Here is a 19,612-nt window from a genome sequence, read left to right as displayed (position 1 = left end):
TGACTGCGCACCCTTACTATGTGGTGCCTGACAAGTTTAAAGAATGTGTAAAAAACTTCATATAATGCTGTATTTCATATACGTAGTAATTTGTACAATTAGGCAATGATATGTGCACAAAATCATAAATAGCACAGAAATTCAGTTCGATCATTAAGCCCATTGGGCTTCAGACTGTTCAAGTAATAAATCCAATGGTTCTCTCTTTTAAGTAGGTTTTTCTTGTTGCTTGTACCCTCTGTTTTAAGCACTGTTTCCAGTATACAGGCTCGCAATTGGCTTATGTGATGCTGTTTTTCCTTAAAGTGGACTGCCACTGTTGATTTTGTTGATTCTGTTCTTATGTTACTTTTATGTTCTGTAAGGCGCGTTTTTAGTTTACGTTCAGTGTGGCCTACATACACTGCGCCACAGGGGCATTTCAGCATGTATATTATATTCATTGTGTCGCATGTCCCATTAACTCTTAGCGGTATTTGAAATCCTTTCATTGGATGGGATATCACATTTCCCTTCATGATGTTGTGGCAGCTACTACAGTTCATACATGGGATGGTTCCACGATAAGTGCTTTTTGGAGGTCGTTCAATTGGATGCTTCAGCATTTCTCCTAAGTTTTTTCCTCTCGTGAATGCGAACAACGGTTCTTCTGAAAAAATGACTTTAAAATCCACTTCCAGTTTCAATATTTGCCAATGTTTTCTAATGATATTCTTGAATTGGGTACTTACATTGGAGTATTTACTCACACATGTTATTCTCTTGGTGGCCCCTTTTGTTTTGTTCGTTAATAGTTCATCTCTGGATGTTTGTTGTGCTCTACTCAGTGCTGGTTGTATCGTTTGTTCAGGATATCCCCTGTCCTGAAACCTTTTTGCCATAATTGTCAATTGCTCTTGACATTTTTGAGTTTGCGAGACCACTCTTCGTACCCTGAGGAACTGTGAATATGGCAGATGTGTCTTCAGGGATTGGGGGTGATGGCTGTCAAATTTCAATAAGTTGTTTCTGTCAGTTGGTTTTCGATAAAGGTTGGTTTGAAACTGATTTTCACTTCTGGTGATTTCTACATCCAAAAACTGGATCTTGGTGGTACTCATTTGCCACGTGAAGCTTATCCTTTCATTCCTGCTGTTCAGTATTTCCAGTTCATTATGTAGAGTTTCATCATCGCCTTTCCAAATTAAAAAGATATCATCGATGAATCTTACATACATCAATAATTTGGTGGCCCATTCCTGGCGTTGGTAAATATGTAAGTTTTCAAAATCAGTCAAACAAATTAGCGTACGCCGGTGCGGCGCAATTGCCCATAGATGTGCCACTCCGTTGGATAAACCATCGTTGTTGGTGTTCAAAGTAACTATTCATAAGAGAGAACTCCATTAGTTCCATTAAAAATATTTGCAGGTCTTGCTCATATGTGCTGTTCAATAAAGCTTTTTCAATAGCTTCCAGGCCTTCTTTATGTGGTATGGACGTATAGAGCGCCCTGACATCAATGGTTACCATTGTTACCTTTTCTGATGTTATCAAGCTGTTCAATCTTATCAAGAAGTCGGTGGTGTCCTTTATGTATGAGGTGGATTTAAGCACTAGTGGTTGCAAATATTTATCGATGAACTTCCCCACTGGTTCGTGGAGACTTCCCTTCGTAGAAACTATCGGGCGGCAGGGTGGATTGTTCAAGTCTTTGTGGACCTTAGGTACCATTTGATGTCAACACCGAAGCGCGATTCCAGCAGCCACAAGACAATTGACCTATTTGAAGTCTTATGTAAACAAGAAATAGAAAAAGTTAACACCAAGAAGACTCCTAAACAGAAGAACATGTCAAACAAGGAGTACGGCACTATACAAGCACTGGCGAAAAATGACAAAATTATGTGTCAAAAGGCTAATAAGGGAGGGGCCATGGTCATTTTGAATAAATCTTATTACGAGACAGCGATTAAAGAGCACATAGAGGATGAGACTTTATACATGGAAATTGATTACAATCCCACGGAAGAAATCCGAAAAACTTTGTCCAACATACTATCAAGAGCACAAAACATGAGAACCATAACAGACAAAACCAGAAAATACCTAACCCAAGAAAATCATAAGAGTCCAGTCATATATATGGTACCTAAGGTCCACAAAGACTTGAACAATCCACCCTGCCGCCCGATAGTTTCTACGAAGGGAAGTCTCCACGAACCAGTGGGGAAGTTCATCGATAAATATTTGCAACCACTAGTGCTTAAATCCACCTCATACATAAAGGACACCACCGACTTCTTGATAAGATTGAACAGCTTGATAACATCAGAAAAGGTAACAATGGTAACCATTGATGTCAGGGCGCTCTATACGTCCATACCACATAAAGAAGGCCTGGAAGCTATTGAAAAAGCTTTATTGAACAGCACATATGAGCAAGACCTGCAAATATTTTTAATGGAACTAATGGAGTTCTCTCTTATGAATAGTTACTTTGAACACCAACAACGATGGTTTATCCAACGGAGTGGCACATCTATGGGCAATTGCGCCGCACCGGCGTACGCTAATTTGTTTATGACTGATTTTGAAAACTTACATATTTACCAACGCCAGGAATGGGCCACCAAATTATTGATGTATGTAAGATTCATCGATGAAATCTTTTTAATTTGGAAAGGCGATGATGAAACTCTACATAATGAACTGGAAATACTGAACAGCAGGAATGAAAGGATAAGCTTCACGTGGCAAATGAGTACCACCAAGATCCAGTTTTTGGATGTAGAAATCACCAGAAGTGAAAATCAGTTTCAAACCAACCTTTATCGAAAACCAACTGACAGAAACAACTTATTGAAATTTGACAGCCATCACCCCCAATCCCTGAAGACACATCTGCCATATTCACAGTTCCTCAGGGTACGAAGAGTGGTCTCGCAAACTCAAAAATGTCAAGAGCAATTGACAATTATGGCAAAAAGGTTTCAGGACAGGGGATATCCTGAACAAACGATACAACCAGCACTGAGTAGAGCACAACAAACATCCAGAGATGAACTATTAACGAACAAAACAAAAGGGGCCACCAAGAGAATAACATGTGTGAGTAAATACTCCAATGTAAGTACCCAATTCAAGAATATCATTAGAAAACATTGGCAAATATTGAAACTGGAAGTGGATTTTAAAGGCATTTTTTCAGAAGAACAGTTGTTCGCATTCACGAGAGGAAAAAACTTAGGAGAAATGCTGAAGCATCCAATTGAACGACCTCCAAAAAGCACTTATCGTGGAACCATCCCATGTATGAACTGTAGTAGCTGCCACAACATCATGAAGGGAAATGTGATGTCCCATCCAATGAAAGGATTTCAAATACCGCTAAGAGTTAATGGGACATGCGACACAATGAATATAATATACATGCTGAAATGCCCCTGTGGCGCAGTGTATGTAGGCCACACTGAACGTAAACTAAAAACGCGCCTTACAGAACATAAAAGTAACATAAGAACAGAATCAACAAAATCAACAGTGGCAGTCCACTTTAAGGAAAAACAGCATCACATAAGCCAATTGCGAGCCTGTATACTGGAAACAGTGCTTAAAACAGAGGGTACAAGCAACAAGAAAAACCTACTTAAAAGAGAGAACCATTGGATTTATTACTTGAACAGTCTGAAGCCCAATGGGCTTAATGATCGAACTGAATTTCTGTGCTATTTATGATTTTGTGCACATATCATTGCCTAATTGTACAAATTACTACGTATATGAAATACAGCATTATATGAAGTTTTTTACACATTCTTTAAACTTGTCAGGCACCACATAGTAAGGGCGCGCAGTCACATTCACGTATATTGCCAGCACAACACCGAGGCAGCGTCAATAAAGTCGAGTGAAAAAAACGGAGCAGAGTAATGCGCATGCGTCAAACAGCGGGTAGAAAAATGAACACACTTGATCCCGGCGCCATTAGAAAATGCAGCACGGAGCTTGTGTAAGCCGTTCACACAACTAACTAGGTGAGTGTTCAGAGCACGAGCACCCGCTAATGTAAGCCGCGTCTAACAATCTTAGTATAACTGACACCAATGTTTGCAAGCGATTGAGCGGCTTAGAAACGTTAACATGAAAGGGTGCTGTTAACTTTGATGTCAACACCGAAGCGCGATTCCAGCAGTAGCGTTACATAGTATCATTGAACGCCGAGCACGTATTTAGTTCATTTTTGTAAAACATTTCATGGAGTAGCCGTTTCACGCGCTAGCATTTATTGAACCACATTATGCATTTTTGAAATTTAACGCAGTCAGCTATAAAGTTGTTGGTAATGTTAAACATTGTGAATTACACGTAATAGTGCAGGCTAAAGCAAGTTTTGTTTTGTTTAATTAACTTACAGATTTCCCTGATGAAGGTGCTAGATGCACCGAAATGCATTGGATACGATTTATTTGGGAATCAAACACACGATGTTAAAAGCAAAATCTAATATGTGAACTTTCCAAAAAAATGTGGATTATTTTGAAGAAATAAATTCAAATATACACAATCACAACGAAGTTACGTTTGAATTGACAGAGCTGGTGACCCAGCAATTTTCTTGTGCCCAGGGTGAGAGGACTATGGTGCAGGAACAATGTATCATTCAATAACAAATTCGGAGCTGGTGGGTGGCAAGTCACATATTGTGGGTCAAAACGAAATCTTTTTCATACCAACCCAGTTCTTTTGGATTAAGAATATTTGCTAGCTACTACCTTTACTAGCAACATTTGATGACGAAGTGTTAATGGAATCCATTTTCCTGCACCCATACCAGCAACAGGTCCTTCTTCCCAGAGTTTTCAATGTCAATGTGTTGGGAATCTTCCCAACAGAAAAGGTCTGCAACTACTTGGAGCTTCTTTTCCTTTAGTAGATGACTAAATGCTTTGACCTTTCTAATAGAAAAAGTTAGAGAGCCACCATCTATGACATACAGATCAGTAGATGGTATTTCAACAATCTCCGTGCGTAACTCAGACTACTTTAGTATTGCATGTGCTAATTGAGACTTGGCCTTAACAGCCTTTCTTAACATACTGCGAGATTCAAATAATGCAGGAGTGAAAGCACAAAGCTCATAATGAATTATATTGTCAAGATTCTTGTCACTAGATGCAGCAACAGTCGTCATTCTTTGAAACAACAATGCTGGATCTATTAAATTTCAGCATCTACAGTAATAATAGCAGCAGTAGATCCTAGCATTTTGACCCGGTCTGATCTTTTAGCTTTTAATGTGAAAACTGGATTCTCCTTCATTTTGGAGACTATTCCACTGCCAATGGCATAAAATGTATGTTAACACTGGCAGGAGCCGTAACTCCAGAAACGATGTTCTTAGAAAATATGTAGGAATGGAATGGCAAAATGGGTTGCAGCCGATCACATATTTTCTGGATATCTGTATTGTCTATAAATGGTCTTCTTTCGCCGTATCCTCTGCTTTTAATGGTACGCATTGAGACTTATTAAAGAAGTCAAATTTGTGTCACTAACACTAGTTAAAACACCCTAATATGCCTTATTCCATATTTACATGCCACCATTTTGAAATGTGATTTTCAGGCCGTTCCTGTACCCCAATTTTGTTGAATTTTGGATATGTCAAACAGTACCTATTCCTGAGTAGAAACCCACTTGCAAAACTTCAATTGCAATTTTGCCCACGTCTTATACCAGTTTGACTGGGCTCTTTTTGTTTCTTGGTTCTGCTCTCAGTCGGAAATAAGAGGTAGAATCTGCCTATAGCAGATCTGTCCTCTGTCCTCTGAAGCAAGCTTCACTCACTATAGAAAAAAAACAGATGCATTTTTTTTATAAAGTCAAATGTAAAGAAAATAATCTTACAAAACAAAAATCCTCAAACAGCAGAAGGTAGACAAAATGTGTTTATGAAAATAAATAATTTGTACTAACTAGAACTAATTTTCGCAGCAGGCATGAGTCTAATGTTATGAATTAGAAGACAGTTATTTGCAGGACAAACATCACTTTACACCACTGCAAAAACTTCTCACTTTAATATGCTTTCGAACTAGTTGTAATATAGGCCATCTTTCATAAAATGAACCCACTTTGAAAGGGCAAAATCTAATCTGTCTACATTTATATTACTCACCCCATTGCCCATAAAACCCGTTAAACTGATTTTGGTGCATTTACTGACAAATGTCATTAAAAAGTTGCAAGCTGTGGGAGCACACCAGTGTAGCACTCAGTCGTAACATACTGTCCCATCAATTAAGGGCCAGGAAATCTCAATCTGTGGGGAATATGTATATAAGAGGGTTATGCTTTACAACTAAAAGTTGGCAAAATGACGCACCAGTCTTCTGGCTTTTCGGCATCTGGATCGGCCACATATTCAGGTTCATCATCAAGCCAGCCTTCCGGTTTCACGGCATTGTCATCTGGGATTTTGGCAGGAGCATCCTCATCCCTGCAGAATGACAGAATGTCTGTTACAAAGTAATACTAAAAAGTAGGAATGCAGGAGATATACGTTTAAATAGGGCAAACGGTAAATTGTTCTGTAGTCAAACAAATGGAACCTCATTGCGATGGATGGATAGAAGTAGGTTAACAAACTGGTAATCCTTTAGATTGGAACACAGCTTAGAATAGTCCTTTTCTAGGGAATCTCCAAACAGATTGGAAAACATTTTGATGGCCTAGTCACATTTCTTTACACACAAGTGGGCGTCATATGACACTTATGTACCAACTTCAATGAGCCAAATATTCAACTTTACTTTTAAAGCAGAATGGGTGCGATTACTACTTGAATAATACTGCCATTTCTTGTTTAATTGTTTGCAAAGAGGTTAATTTTCTGTTTAGCAGCATGAGTCCTGTTTTCTGGATTCACATGTTGTGCATCATTTCACCATCGTCTTGAAATTTTGGGGAGGGGGGTGTGGGGGACAATTGTCGACCACCAGTTGGTGGTATGTCCGTCCCCTGTGTGACATCAGGCGGAGGCCTGGATGTACCTGTGCATAGTCGCCATCTGTGAGAAAGTGGCTCTACATATATTGGACCAAAGTAAGGTACAGTGTGTATAGAGACCACAACCCCCAGAGGTATAACAGAGGTTAAAGTCAGGGCTGACCTTACTCTCCAAAGTGGTAGCTTGGTCGATGCAGTAAGGCAGTACCAGAAGACAGTGTAAAGCATTTGTTGTACACACTCAGTCAGCAAAAGGTTTCACACACTCAAAGACTGAACTCCAGGCCAATTGTTTTTATGTCAAAAGATATAGTAGTTTTATTTTTAGAACCAACAGGCATCAAAATATACTTTTCTCAATATGAGTGATCTCATAATTGCTTTCCAGAAAGGTAATAAACTTTGTAAACACAATAGGTACAGGGGTTGCAGTAGGCAACACAATTCTAAACACAATTTAACATTGAGCTCAAAGGGTTTTTCTACATAAATACAGTTGATTACTTTATAGATTACTCTTGTAACTCCAAGACTGGATCCTAGATTCAGTCCTGGGGTCTAAGCTGAAAACAGTTCAGTAAAAACGTTTTGGTTATTGCAATGATTTTTAAAGAATATAAAGGTACTTTACAAGTTAACACTTAGAAACTTTCCAGTGAAAAACTAGCAATGTTATCCTATGGAAGGAAATTGAAGCCTTAGGTAAAGTAGGTACTCGGTACTTTTGTTATCCAGGACTGGACTCCTAGGTTCAGTACTGGGGTCTCTACCTAAGATAAGTAAGAATTTACGTTTTAGTAGTTGGTACGATTTTTAAGGAATATTTGTAATTTGCAAAAGTAGACAGAAGAAATTTCAGAAAAAAGCAGTCAATGGTTTTCTATGGAAGAAAATTCAAGTTATGGGTAAGTACAGTTCTAATTACTTTTGCGGTTCAGTACTGGGCTGAGAGGTACAGTACTGGCTTCTCTCCTGACTCCAGGTGAGTAATTCGAAATTCGTTACTCAGCTGATAGGAATATTTTAGACTTTCAAAATTTCACACTTAGAAGATTTTTCGAGTCAAACCAGTCAATGTTATCCAATGGCAGGAAAGTGAGTTATCGGTTTCCATGTGAGTACTCGACTGGTGAAGAACATTAGATACTTACCTGTAAACTGTGGTTCTCCAGTACTGGTGTCTTTTATAGATTCACATGCTTGAATAATATCTCCGGCCCGCCGCTCTCCTAACTCGCAAGGCTTCCGCTGCAGCCCAGCAGTCCGTGACCTCACGGAGCAGTCAGGATCACTGCATTCTTGGCTCCAGGATCAGCGTTGCAGGAGCTACTAGCGGCTTAGACGTTTGGGGACCCAGGAGAGGGGAAGACTTCAGCCACTGCACAGCCCACACGTTTCACAAGCGTCCACAATCATCCAGCACTCCATGAGATAACAGTGGTTCGAGGGGGAATTACTTACCTGGCTTTCTTGACTGATGAATGCTGGGAGTTGTAGTGTGCCGACGCCGCTATGACGCCTCTCCTCCAATCAGCTTGAACCACCTGGATGGCCACCAATGGCAGGACGTTATTTTGAACTATCAAAACGAACTGGCAGATGTATTGGTGTATTAGGCATCTGATGAAGACATTGCTGTCGAAACGCGTCATGCCACACTTGCTGAATAAATCCCTTTCCTGAAAGCCCCGCTGAGTCTCTCCAGGTTCTTCTTGTAGGAATCATGCTTCTTATATATATATATATATATATTGCTGAAACGCGTCTGTTTTACCTTTTCTTGTGCAATAAACCTAACCAGGTTTAACTTACTGTGAGTGCTGGTGTGTCGACTTTGTTTGGCAGTGGAGCAGCAAATATATATATATATACACACACACACACATATATATATATATATAAATATATATATATATATATACACATATATAAATATATATATATATATATATGCATACGCCCGCCGTACCTGCCTTAAATCTACAATAAAAGAGCTCCATGCTGTTCCCCTACTGAGGCCTCTGCCTTTTTCTTTGAAGGAGGGTTCTTTTGGATATTTTTGCATCGCAAGCTAACAGCGTGCTTTCAGAGGTCCCTACACTGAAGCTGGCCTGGTCATTGTTGGCGCAGTTTCTGCCGTGGCAGAAGCATTCGTTTGTTCCGTGGTAACGGAAAGACCAGGCTCACCACTCCATCAGGAAACGGGGTCGGAGTCACTGAACTCCGTGGCTCGGCACACTGCTGCACTTGCCGCCGTGGACATCACTCCTGATGGCGGTGGGGGTGTAGTTTGGTGACTCGAGGAGCTGTGCTGTTGTGGAGGGCAGCAAGAATTGATGGGCAGGAGCCGCCCGAGGGATCCACAGTTTCCGCAACTTTGTGGCCAACAATAACAAACTATTGCATGTTGGGATTTGTAGTTTGCTCCGCCTGCCGACAGCCAGAGCAGGTGATATCAATCTCCTGTTTTGGGGTGGAGCCTATTTGAACGGATTGGACTGTGGCAGTATCCTTTGGCAGCACTTGAACTCATCCTCCGTATCACACTGGGCGCTGAAGAGGCCACACGGCCGAAATGCATACGCCCGCCGTACCTGCCTTAAATCTACAATAAAAGAGCTCCATGCTGTTCCCCTACTGAGGCCTCTGCCTTTTTCTTTGAAGGAGGGTTCTTTTGGATATATATATATATATACATATATAAATACATATAGAAAATATAATTATACATGTACATATAAAATGTAGTACATCTAAAATATAGAAATAAAGTTAAAAGTACCATAGAACTAAAAAGGCCCATAGGAGCCTTAAAGGGAGAATTCACTTTAGTAACATATCAGTGTCATTGTAATAGTCCACATTCCAGCCAATCAGACAGCAGCACCCTCTAGAACCTTCTCCTCAGAAGCTCAAGCCCTCAGATTTTCGTAGCACCAAAGTGACCAAGAGTGCATGAGGAGAAGAGAGCCTCTGAGGGGAGGAAGGGTGGGTCGCATGTGAATCTATTAAAGACACCGATACTGGAGAACCACCGTTTACAGGTAAGTAACTAATGTTCTTCTCCAGTATTAGGGGTGACTTTAATAGATTCACATGCTTGAATAAGAATAGAAAGCAGTAAACCAATACACGAGTCATAAAAGGCAGTTTAACACCAAAGTAAGTAAGGTTAGAGTACCTATGAACATTGCATACATATTGACATATAGCAAAAAAAAACTTTTATGACAGGAGGCAGGAAGTAACAGAGGCTCACCTTAGTTGAAAAGATTTCGTAGCACCGCTTGGCCCACAGCAGCGTGTGCAGCGTCAGCAGACTCCAGACAGTAGTGCCTCGTAAATGTGTGTCTCCTCGACCACGTTGCAGCTCTGGCGCAGAGGCACTCCAGGAGAGAGGGCGGTAGATGATGCAACAGCCCTTGTCGAGTGTGCTCGCACCGGAGTAGAAAGAGGTTTCCATCCCGTTGATGGCAGAAGGAGATGGCAGAAGAAATCCACCTAGTAATGGATTGTTTAGTGACTGGCTGTCCTTTGTACATTCGGCCATAGGCCACAAAGAGTTGGTCTGATTTTCGAAAAGGAGCGGTGCGCTGAATATAGAATTTCAGGCAACGGTTTAAGTCCAAGGAATGCAGAGAACGCTCAGCAGGAGACTGCGGATTTGGGAAGAAGGTCCTGCGAATGACAGGCTCATTAAGATGGAAATCAGTAGGAACTTTAGGGATAAATGTTGGATTTGTACGTAAAGTAACAAGGTCCTTTGAAAACTGAAGAAATGGAGGTTGAATCAGGAATGCTTGAATGTCACTTACTCGCCTGGAGGATGTAAGCGCGAGTAGGAGAGCAACCTTCCACGTGAGGAATTTTAAGTACACTGAATGGATGGGCTCGAAAGGAGGTAGGAGGAGCTGTGATAAAACCAGATTCAGGCGCCAAGCAGGCGGCGGACGACGTATGGGCAGAAACTTTCGAAAGAGGCCTCTGAAGAACTGCCGGATGATCCGAGAGGAATATAAGGATGTGGAACCATCATGACGAAAGCGAGAAATCGCTGCCAGAAAGACTTTAAGAGTGGAATGAGAGAGTCCTGACTTCGCCAGAGATAGGAAAAAAGGCAGGATTTATTCTGGCTTGGCGTGCATCGGATCAAGGGCTTCATTGTGACACCAGACACAAAAACGCTTCCATTTTAATTGATAGGTCTTAATGGTGGAAGGAGCGCGTGCATGAGCCTGCACTCCGGAGCAATATTCAAACGTGCAAACTCATTGTGCTCAGGTTCCAGGCATGCAGTTGGAGATATGCCGGATCCGGATGGCAAATCCGTCCCTGGTTCATGGTGAGCAGGTGAGGCAGAGGGTGAGAAGAATCGGATCGCACTGGGAAAATAGGAGGAGATCCGTGATCCGTGAACCATGGGCGACCTGGCCACCTGGGCGCAATCAATATGATGTGACAGCGCTGAAGCCTCATCCTGTGCAACAGGCGTGGAATGAGCGGGAGCGGAGGAAAAGCGTAAACAAATTTGTTCGACCAATTGTTCGAAAACGCATTCCCGCTCGACTCTGTGGGGATGCCGACTTGCAAAGCGTAGTCATTTGCGGTTGGTCGGAGTCGCAAACAGATCCATCTGTGGTTGGCCCCACTGACGAAAGATGTACCCCAGAGTTGGTTGATGGAGTTCCCACTCGTGATTGTCCGCATGTGATCTGCTGAGAGAGTCGGCAAGGGCGTTGGAGACACCCGGCACGTGAACTGCTGTCAGGTGGATCTGATGGTGAATCGCCCATTCCCATATTTCTTGAGCCTGCTTGGAAAGCAGAAGAGACCTCGTACCGCCCTGTTTGTTGAGGTAGTGCATGCTGGTGGTGTTGTCTGTCCGCACCAGCAGCGATTGGCCTTGTACCAGCATCCAGAAAGATTTTAGGGAAAGAAAGATGGCCAAGAGTTCTAGGCGATTTACGTGCCATGTGCATTGAACTGCAGTCCATTTGCCCTTGACCGATAGCCCATCGAGGTGAGCCCCCCCCAACCCTCTAAGGAGGTGTCCGTTGTGAGGGTAAGCGTAGGAGCTGTATCCTGGAAGGGCCTTCCGGCGGCGATGTTTGGAAGGTGAGCCCACCATTCCAATGCTGTTTGAATGCGGGGGGTAAGGTAGATTTGGTCGTTGAACGACCCCGAGATTTGTTTCCATTGTTTGTCCAACTCCTCTTGGATGACTCTCATATGAAGCCTGCAGTGCGGAATCAGATGTATGCAAGAGGAGGCCATGCCTAGAAAGGATTTCAACATCCGGACAGAAACTGACATTTTTGATCTTAGAAAACCGACCATCTTGAGTTTGCGAGCTTGTCGCTCCTGTGAGACTAACACCTTTGCCAGACGAGAATCGATCAAGGCTCCTAGAAAACCTCTGCTGTGAGGGGCGGAGATTTATTTATTATTTATTTATTTATTATTGACATTTCTAAAGCGCAAGCAAATGCCCGAGGGCGTCTCGGCGCTAAGTATCTGGATTAATTACCCTGGGAGGAAGAGCGGAGTCTATTGATTAAAAAGCCAGGTCTTAAGTTGCTTACGAAAAGACCGGAGAGATGGACTGGCTTTGATCACCGGAAGTTCCTACCCCTGCTCACAGAGGAGCATAGGAAGATCATTGTCCAAGCTCTTATAGGATCTAGACTGGACTACGCTAATGCTCTCCATTTAGGGCTTCCGGAGTATCTGATCCAAAGGCTGCAGGTGGTGCAGAACTCTGCGGCTCGCGCCATCTACGGCCTTCCTAGGCGGGCAAGAACATCGGGGGTGCTACAGTCACTTCACTGGCTCCCTATCCGAAAGCGGATAATGTTCAAAACGCTGACGTTGGTGCATAAGGCACTTTCTGGCTCCGGTGCTAAGTATCTGCAGCGCAGACTGGCCTTCTACCGTCCGGCCCACTCCTTGCGGTCGGAATCTTTGTTCCTTGCCGTGGTGCCCCGTGTGAGGAAGGCTCGCATCGGGGGTCGTTCTTTCAGCTTTAAGGCCCCCCAGTTGTGGAACTCTTTGCCCCTTGCTCTACGCAGCATTCCGAGCCTGCTCCTGTTCAGGAAAAACCTGAAGACCTGGCTTTTTAATCTTTAGGCTATTTTTCTTTTCACCTCTTTTTTTTTTTTTTGTCTGTTCTCTGTTATGTTTTTTTAACAGCTGAGCCGCCCTCTGAAAGCGCCGGGACACTCTTGTTGAGTAGCCGTGCGCTATATAAATAAAATCATAACATAACATAACATCACGTGAGGCAAAGTATTCCACAACTTTGGAGCTGATACCAGGAATCTTCTTTCACCCCATGAAACAGTTTTGGTGCGGGGGACAACGAGATCAATTAGGCAAGACGAACGTAAAGTTCTAGCCGGGCAATAGGGAATCAGATTGTGGATTAGATGAGCAGGTCCAAGCTTGTGCATAGACTTATACACAATGCATAGAGTCTTGACCTTTATTCTGTTTTTGATGGATAGCCAATGTAGCTCTCTGATGGTATTCGAGGCAGATTGATGTTTGGGAATTTTTCCCAAAAGCCTGGCAGCTGCGTTCTGTATTATTTGTAATTTGTTTAAGACTCCTTCTTGTGCATTGAGGAATAAAGCATTGCAATAAACGAGAGTCGAAAGTACAAGGGAGGAGACCAGGGTTTTACCAGCTTTATCAGGAAGAAAAGGGAGAATTTTTCTTATAAGTTTCAGTTTAAAAAAGGCTGAGGAGGTAATCTGATTAGAGTGTGGATGAAAAGTGAGGCGGTCATCGAAAATGACACCCAGATTCCTCACCTTGCTGAGAGGCTCAGGAGGGGGGCCTAATGAAGATGGCCACCAATTGGACGACCACTCAGGAGTTAGCGGTCCAAAAATGACTACTTCCGTCTTATCGGAGTTTAGCTTTAAGCAGTTGGAAGCCATCCAACTGCCTATTGCTACCATCCCTGATTTGAGATCATCAGCTATTTTATCGCCATTATTCTTGATGGCAAGAACCAGCAGTGTGTCATCTGCGTAGGATGTAAGGCTCATCCCATAAGCCCGAATGACATTGGCTAAGTCCGACACGTAGATGTTAAAAAGTGTCGGACTTAGGGATGAGCCTTGGGGTACTCCACATGGCAGAGACAAGGTAGACGACTGAAAGGGTCCCAATGTGACTACTTGGGTTCTATCGGCCAGGAAAGAGGCCAGAAGTTTGCTGGCAGTCTTTTGAACGCCTAAATTTTCGACACAGTCGATTAGAGTAGCGTGATCGACCGTGTCGAAGGCTGCTGATAAATCAAGCAGTATCAAGACTGCTGTGCCCCCAGTGTCACGGATGAGTCTGATGTCATCCGCTGCTTTAATTAAATGAGAATTAGATGAGACTTTTCCTGATTGACGGAAAGGCCCAAGGTGCGAAAAAGTTCCAGGCAAGTCTGAGTGTGTTGTCTTGCTGCTTGACACGTCTGAGCCTTTATCAGACAATCGTCCAAATAAGGGTAAAATTGAATGCCCTGCTGACGAAGGAAAGCTGCAACCGGAGCCATGATCTTCGTGAAAACTCTTGACGCTGAACGAAGGCCAAAAGGCAACACTTTGAATTTGAAGTACTTCGATCCGACAGTGAAGAGAAGATATTTTCTGTGTTTGTGATGTATTGGCACATGAAAATATGCATCTTGGAGGTCGATAGTGGAGAGGAACTCCCCGGGATTGAGGAACTGTAAAATCTCCAGTAATGTCAACATCCGAAAAGTTTCGGACTTTATGAACTGGTTGAGGGCTCGTAGGTCCAGAATGGGACGCCACTCTCCCGACTTTTTCTTGATTAGAAAAAAGCCGGAATAAAAACCCTTGCCCTGTTGTACTCGAGGAACCTCTTCGACAGCCCCCCTTTGTATCATGATCTTGACTTGAGCCAACAGTTCTTTTAGATGAGCTGGGGGCGGGCGGAAATCTGGTAAATTAGAGAACGTGTCCCTTTAAGATGACATCTAGGACCCAACAATCCGAAGTTATATGTGACCAATTGTAGAAGTTTTGGGAGATTCAACCTCCAATTTTCAGAGACGGAGAACACTTTATCCTGGGTAAGTTACTGCTTTTTAGAGGTGGTACCACCTATGTAGTTATTTTTTCTCCGATAAGGCGTTGAATCGGATTGGCGATTTTGAGACTGGTAATTATATCGCTGCTTGTTGTCGCCATAGGCACGATACTGGGAGGAGCCACGAAAATTTGAAGAGTTGCCTCTGCCACGTGCTCCCCGAAAAGGGCGCTTCCTATACTGGAGGGTTCCTAGGGCACGAGCAGTATCCGTGTCCTTTGTGATGGATTCCAGGGCATCGTCAACATCCTTGCCAAAAAGGGAATCACCATCGTATGGCAAGTCAAGCACCCTCGCCTGTACTTCAGGCCGAAACGCTGTAGATTTGAGCCAGCCTTGGCGTCTTAAAACAGCAGCTCCGGCAAGTTGCCTGAAGCTGTTTGAAGAAATGTCAACAGCACAGTCAATCTCCGAAGAGATCTTCTCCCCTTCCTGGACAATTGTCTGAGCCTCGGCTCGGACGGAATCTGGAAGCTGGGCAACCAAAGCTGCAATTTCAGACCACATTTGACGGTCATATCTCCTGAGGATGGCCAGGGAGTTGGCTGCTCTGACTGTTGTGGCAGCCATGGTGGTGAATTTCTTCCCGATAGAGTCTAATCGGCGCCCTTCCTGGTCTGGAGGAGAAGTTAACGGAGTGAAAGGATTACGCGACCTCTTCTGGGCCGCCTGCGCGATGACAGAGTCTGCTTTAGGGTGAGAAACAAGGCATGCTGGTGAGTCTGCAGGTGCCTTGTATTTTTTGTCAAGACGTGGAAGTACGGCAGGGATGGAATTTGGCCGCTCCATAAGTTTAAGGCCCTCTTGCCAAATAAAATCAATAATTGGGATGGTATGGGCCTGCTTTAGAGGTTGGTCTTTGAAATCATAGAGGAAGCAATCCTGTTGCTGCACGTCCAGGGTTAAATGGAACCGCTTGGCAGCACGCACCATGAGAGTGTGGAAACATCCGATGTCCACTGGCGGGGAAGCCAAGGGTGATGTCGGTGGAGTAGACGGCATTTGGGCTCTATAGTTATCCCAATCCGCGAGGACATCATCGTCATCCTGATCTGTGTCCTGATGCACATCGTCATCATTATCTGTATCCGGTTGTGGACGAACTGGTGACCGTGGCGCTGCAGCAGGTACTGGCGCTGGTGCCGAAGGTGGAGGAGCAGGTGAAGTGGGCGCAGATGGAGGGAATCTGCGATTGTAATCATCCAGCATGTGTTGTAGGTTGGACACCAAAGATAACGGTATTTGAGTCATTGGCTCCTCATGAGGTGCGTCAAGCTGATTGTCATGGACGGGAAAAAGAGCACTCCTGTCCTCCTCATCATCATCGTCCTCGTAATCTTGGCACTTTATATTTAATTCTGAAGGACTAGTCGCAGGACGAAAAACATTGTCCACATAAGAACCATCATTGGAGTTCTCTTCTGCGGACTCAAATAGCTGAGCTGGAAGACTAGCACCACTAGTAATAGGACTTAAGTCTAGTGGAACAGGGCGTTTGACCACAGAAGCTGTCACCACTGTTAAAGTAGTTGCAGTTGCGAGCGAGTGGTGCGTCGTCGACGATCCCGTCGACGAAGTCTCAGTTAAACAATTGTAGATGGGATTGTCAAAGCGGGACCCATTGATGAAGTTTTGGAAGCCGTCGACGAAGAGGATGGCATCATTGATTTCGCCGTCGACAAGGCAGTCGTCGACGAAGGAGGTACAGTTGGCGTAGAAGGCACCGTCGACAAGGATGTTGCCGTCGACGAGGATGTTGCCGTCGACGAGGATGTTGTCATCGACGAGGATGGATGAGTCGTCGAGGAACACGTCAAAGTCTAGGTCGACGAGTGCTTTTTAGCCAAAGCCGCCAACGAGACAGGTTTGATAGTCGTCCACGAGATTTTAACAATGGAGGAGATTGGTCTCACCTCTTGAAGCGTCGGCGACGAGGTAGACGTCGTCGTCGACATTGAACATGTCGTCGTCATGGTGGGCACAGCGTCGACGGATCTCGTAGTCTTAGACGGACGCGTCGATGAGCCAGCGCCTGTTTTTGAAGACGAGCGCACAGCTCGGCACTCCGACGCCAGAGAACAAGGTCTCGTAGGTGTAGAGGCTGGCAGATCCCGTGGGGAGACAGTTTTAGAGGGGTCGACAAGCTTCTTCCTCTTCAGGAAAGGAGAAGGCATCTTTGTCTCTCACCCACGTTTAAGAGAGACCTTAGAATGGAAAGAAGATACACTCCATATCAGAAGCTGGATTATCCAAAGTCTTCCTTAGGTAAAGAACGGACCCAGCCGGGCTCCAGTACGCAGCCAAGCAGTCCAGATGCACCACAGCACAAACGGGATCCAAAACGCAATTTCTTCAGGTAAGAGTAATTTTTATTTTACAACACCATTTCGTGCAAACAAGGAGGACGGTCGACGCGTTTCGGCGATTGTCTTCAACTGGACCATAGAGTCCCGCAGTGCAAACAGTCCATTTAAAGTGATAAGTGCATAAGTCCCTTCTTCATTTCCTTTAAAATAGACTAGACTGATAACCCTACTAGTCTGCTCTTATTCAGTGGCCATTTAGGACATACATTTTTATGTTGACTTTCTAAGGCAGAGAAACGTAATGGTAAAGTACCTTATGTCAAGAAAGGCATTTGAATTTAACTTTCTCACAATCAATATAAAAACATGTTTTAAAATTGCATGTTATAAATCATATCATAAAATTTCATATAAACAGAAATATGGAAAAGATGTCCAATGTGTGATCTTCCATTATCATATGATAAAATAGTAAAATTCATAGCAAAAAGGAAGGATAGAGAAGGGAAGGGGAATGGGCGAAGGACAGAATAACAATAATTTATCAGATGGGTCAAAGAGCAATTTTGTTAGTAAAGTGCCATGTGCATTGTGCAAAATATCATGTGTAAACATTTTATGTGCAAATATTTTCTATGTGCAAAAACGCATTAATTTTTTGATTCTTTTGAACCATCCAACAACCATTACTTTACAACCCATCATTTCTATATGTATAAAAGAGTTTGCCATCTCCCTGTGTTCAATCATGCTGAAGTAGGCTTTCAAAAAATAAACACAGAGAGTAACAAATTTGATGGTTTTGAAACAAAAGTAAATACACTTTCTTCAATCCTTCTACGTACATAACCCCAACACAGTATTTTAACTCTATCCACGCATCTTATATTCCTGTTTTCCTCTTCCTAATCGCTTTCTTAGTTTTGAATTATTAGATTTATCAGAAGGGTGTTGCTACATGGTACATCAATTTATTCAATTCTCATCAGTTAGCCATATTCTTCATGTGAAATCCAAGAAAGTTCAAGAAAGTTTTTCTTCTACAGGTGCACATGTAACTCAGCATCCAAATTGTGTCCAAAAGGACTCTCTGTACCCAACGCCAAGATGAACCTTGATTGTGCTCTTCGTAAGTCTAAGGTTCTATCTCCACCTCTTTCATTTGGTTTTACCAATTTTGCACCAAATAATTTGAGTTCCTGGTTGTTACTTGAATGTTTCTCCAGAAAGTGTTTGGCCATTGGATAAGAGAGATCCTGAATCTTGATTGCCCTTAGATGTTTTAATATACGTAGTTTAAGTTTATTTATTGTGCTTCCAACGTATAATTTGTAACATGGGCATTGCAGAACGTATATTACAAATTTGGATTCACATGTTATGTGGTCAGTGATGTTTTCCATTTTTCCGTTTTGTAATTGATATGAGAGAGTATTATGGCCGTGCTCGCAGGCTTTGCATTTCGAGCATTTCCAAAAGCCAGGTGTTGTTAGCAATGATTTTTTACCTTTCTCATTTTTTGGATTATAGGTGGGTAGATGACTGTGTGAGGATGTCACCCAACGAAGCTGTCTTCCTATATGTTATTTGGGGGGTGGGTGGAAGTGTTTTTTTCAATGAGTCGTCCAACATTAAGATTTTCCAATTCTTCTTTATGACTTTTTTCAGACTTCGGTTTTCTGAATTGAAGTCCATGATGATACGAGTTGTTTCTTCATTGTCCACCCTCTCCAATGTTTACAATAATGTGGATCGTGGTCTTTCTTTGATTTTCATTTTTGCCTCTTCAACAACCTCCATAGGATATCCTCTAGCCAAGAATCTTAAGCTCGTGTCTTCAATGATCTGTTCAATATCCTTATCTTCCGAGCAGTTTCTTTTTACGCGGAGCATCTCTCCATATGGGATGCTCCACTTTAGAAGTTCCGGGTGTCCGCTGCTGGCATGAAGAACACTGTTGGTGGCAGTGGGTTTCCTATGTATTTTCGTACAGAGCCGTTGATTTTTGACAAAGACCTCCACATCCAAATAGGTCACTCTGGTTTTACTGCTTGACGATGTAAATGTTAAATTTTGGTTATTGTGGTTTAGATAGTTTATAAATTCTGCCAAGCCATGTTGGTCTCCTTCCCACAAGACAAATAGTCAATATACCTTATCCAGGTTTTTATACTGGACTTGTACCTACTCTTTAGTATGTTTTC

The 19,612-nt window shown here is 43.0% G+C and overlaps 1 protein-coding gene across 2 annotated transcripts in view; it reads right to left on the bottom strand.

Moving 5' to 3' along the window:
- The window catches only part of CANX (calnexin), a 574,990-nt gene that overhangs the window by 184,802 nt on the left and 370,576 nt on the right, over nt 1-19,612 (bottom strand). For both annotated transcript variants that reach the window (XM_078653533.1, XM_078653534.1), the window contains exon 9: nt 6,368-6,481. In XM_078653533.1, coding sequence (XP_078509659.1) covers nt 6,368-6,481 — 114 coding nt within the window. The remainder of the gene's footprint in view (nt 1-6,367; nt 6,482-19,612) is intronic.

The sequence above is a fragment of the Lissotriton helveticus genome, chromosome 7 (genome assembly GCF_964261635.1).
Source record: "Lissotriton helveticus chromosome 7, aLisHel1.1, whole genome shotgun sequence".
Taxonomy (NCBI): domain Eukaryota; kingdom Metazoa; phylum Chordata; class Amphibia; order Caudata; family Salamandridae; genus Lissotriton; species Lissotriton helveticus.
This window is presented reverse-complemented; position numbering and strand designations above follow the sequence as displayed.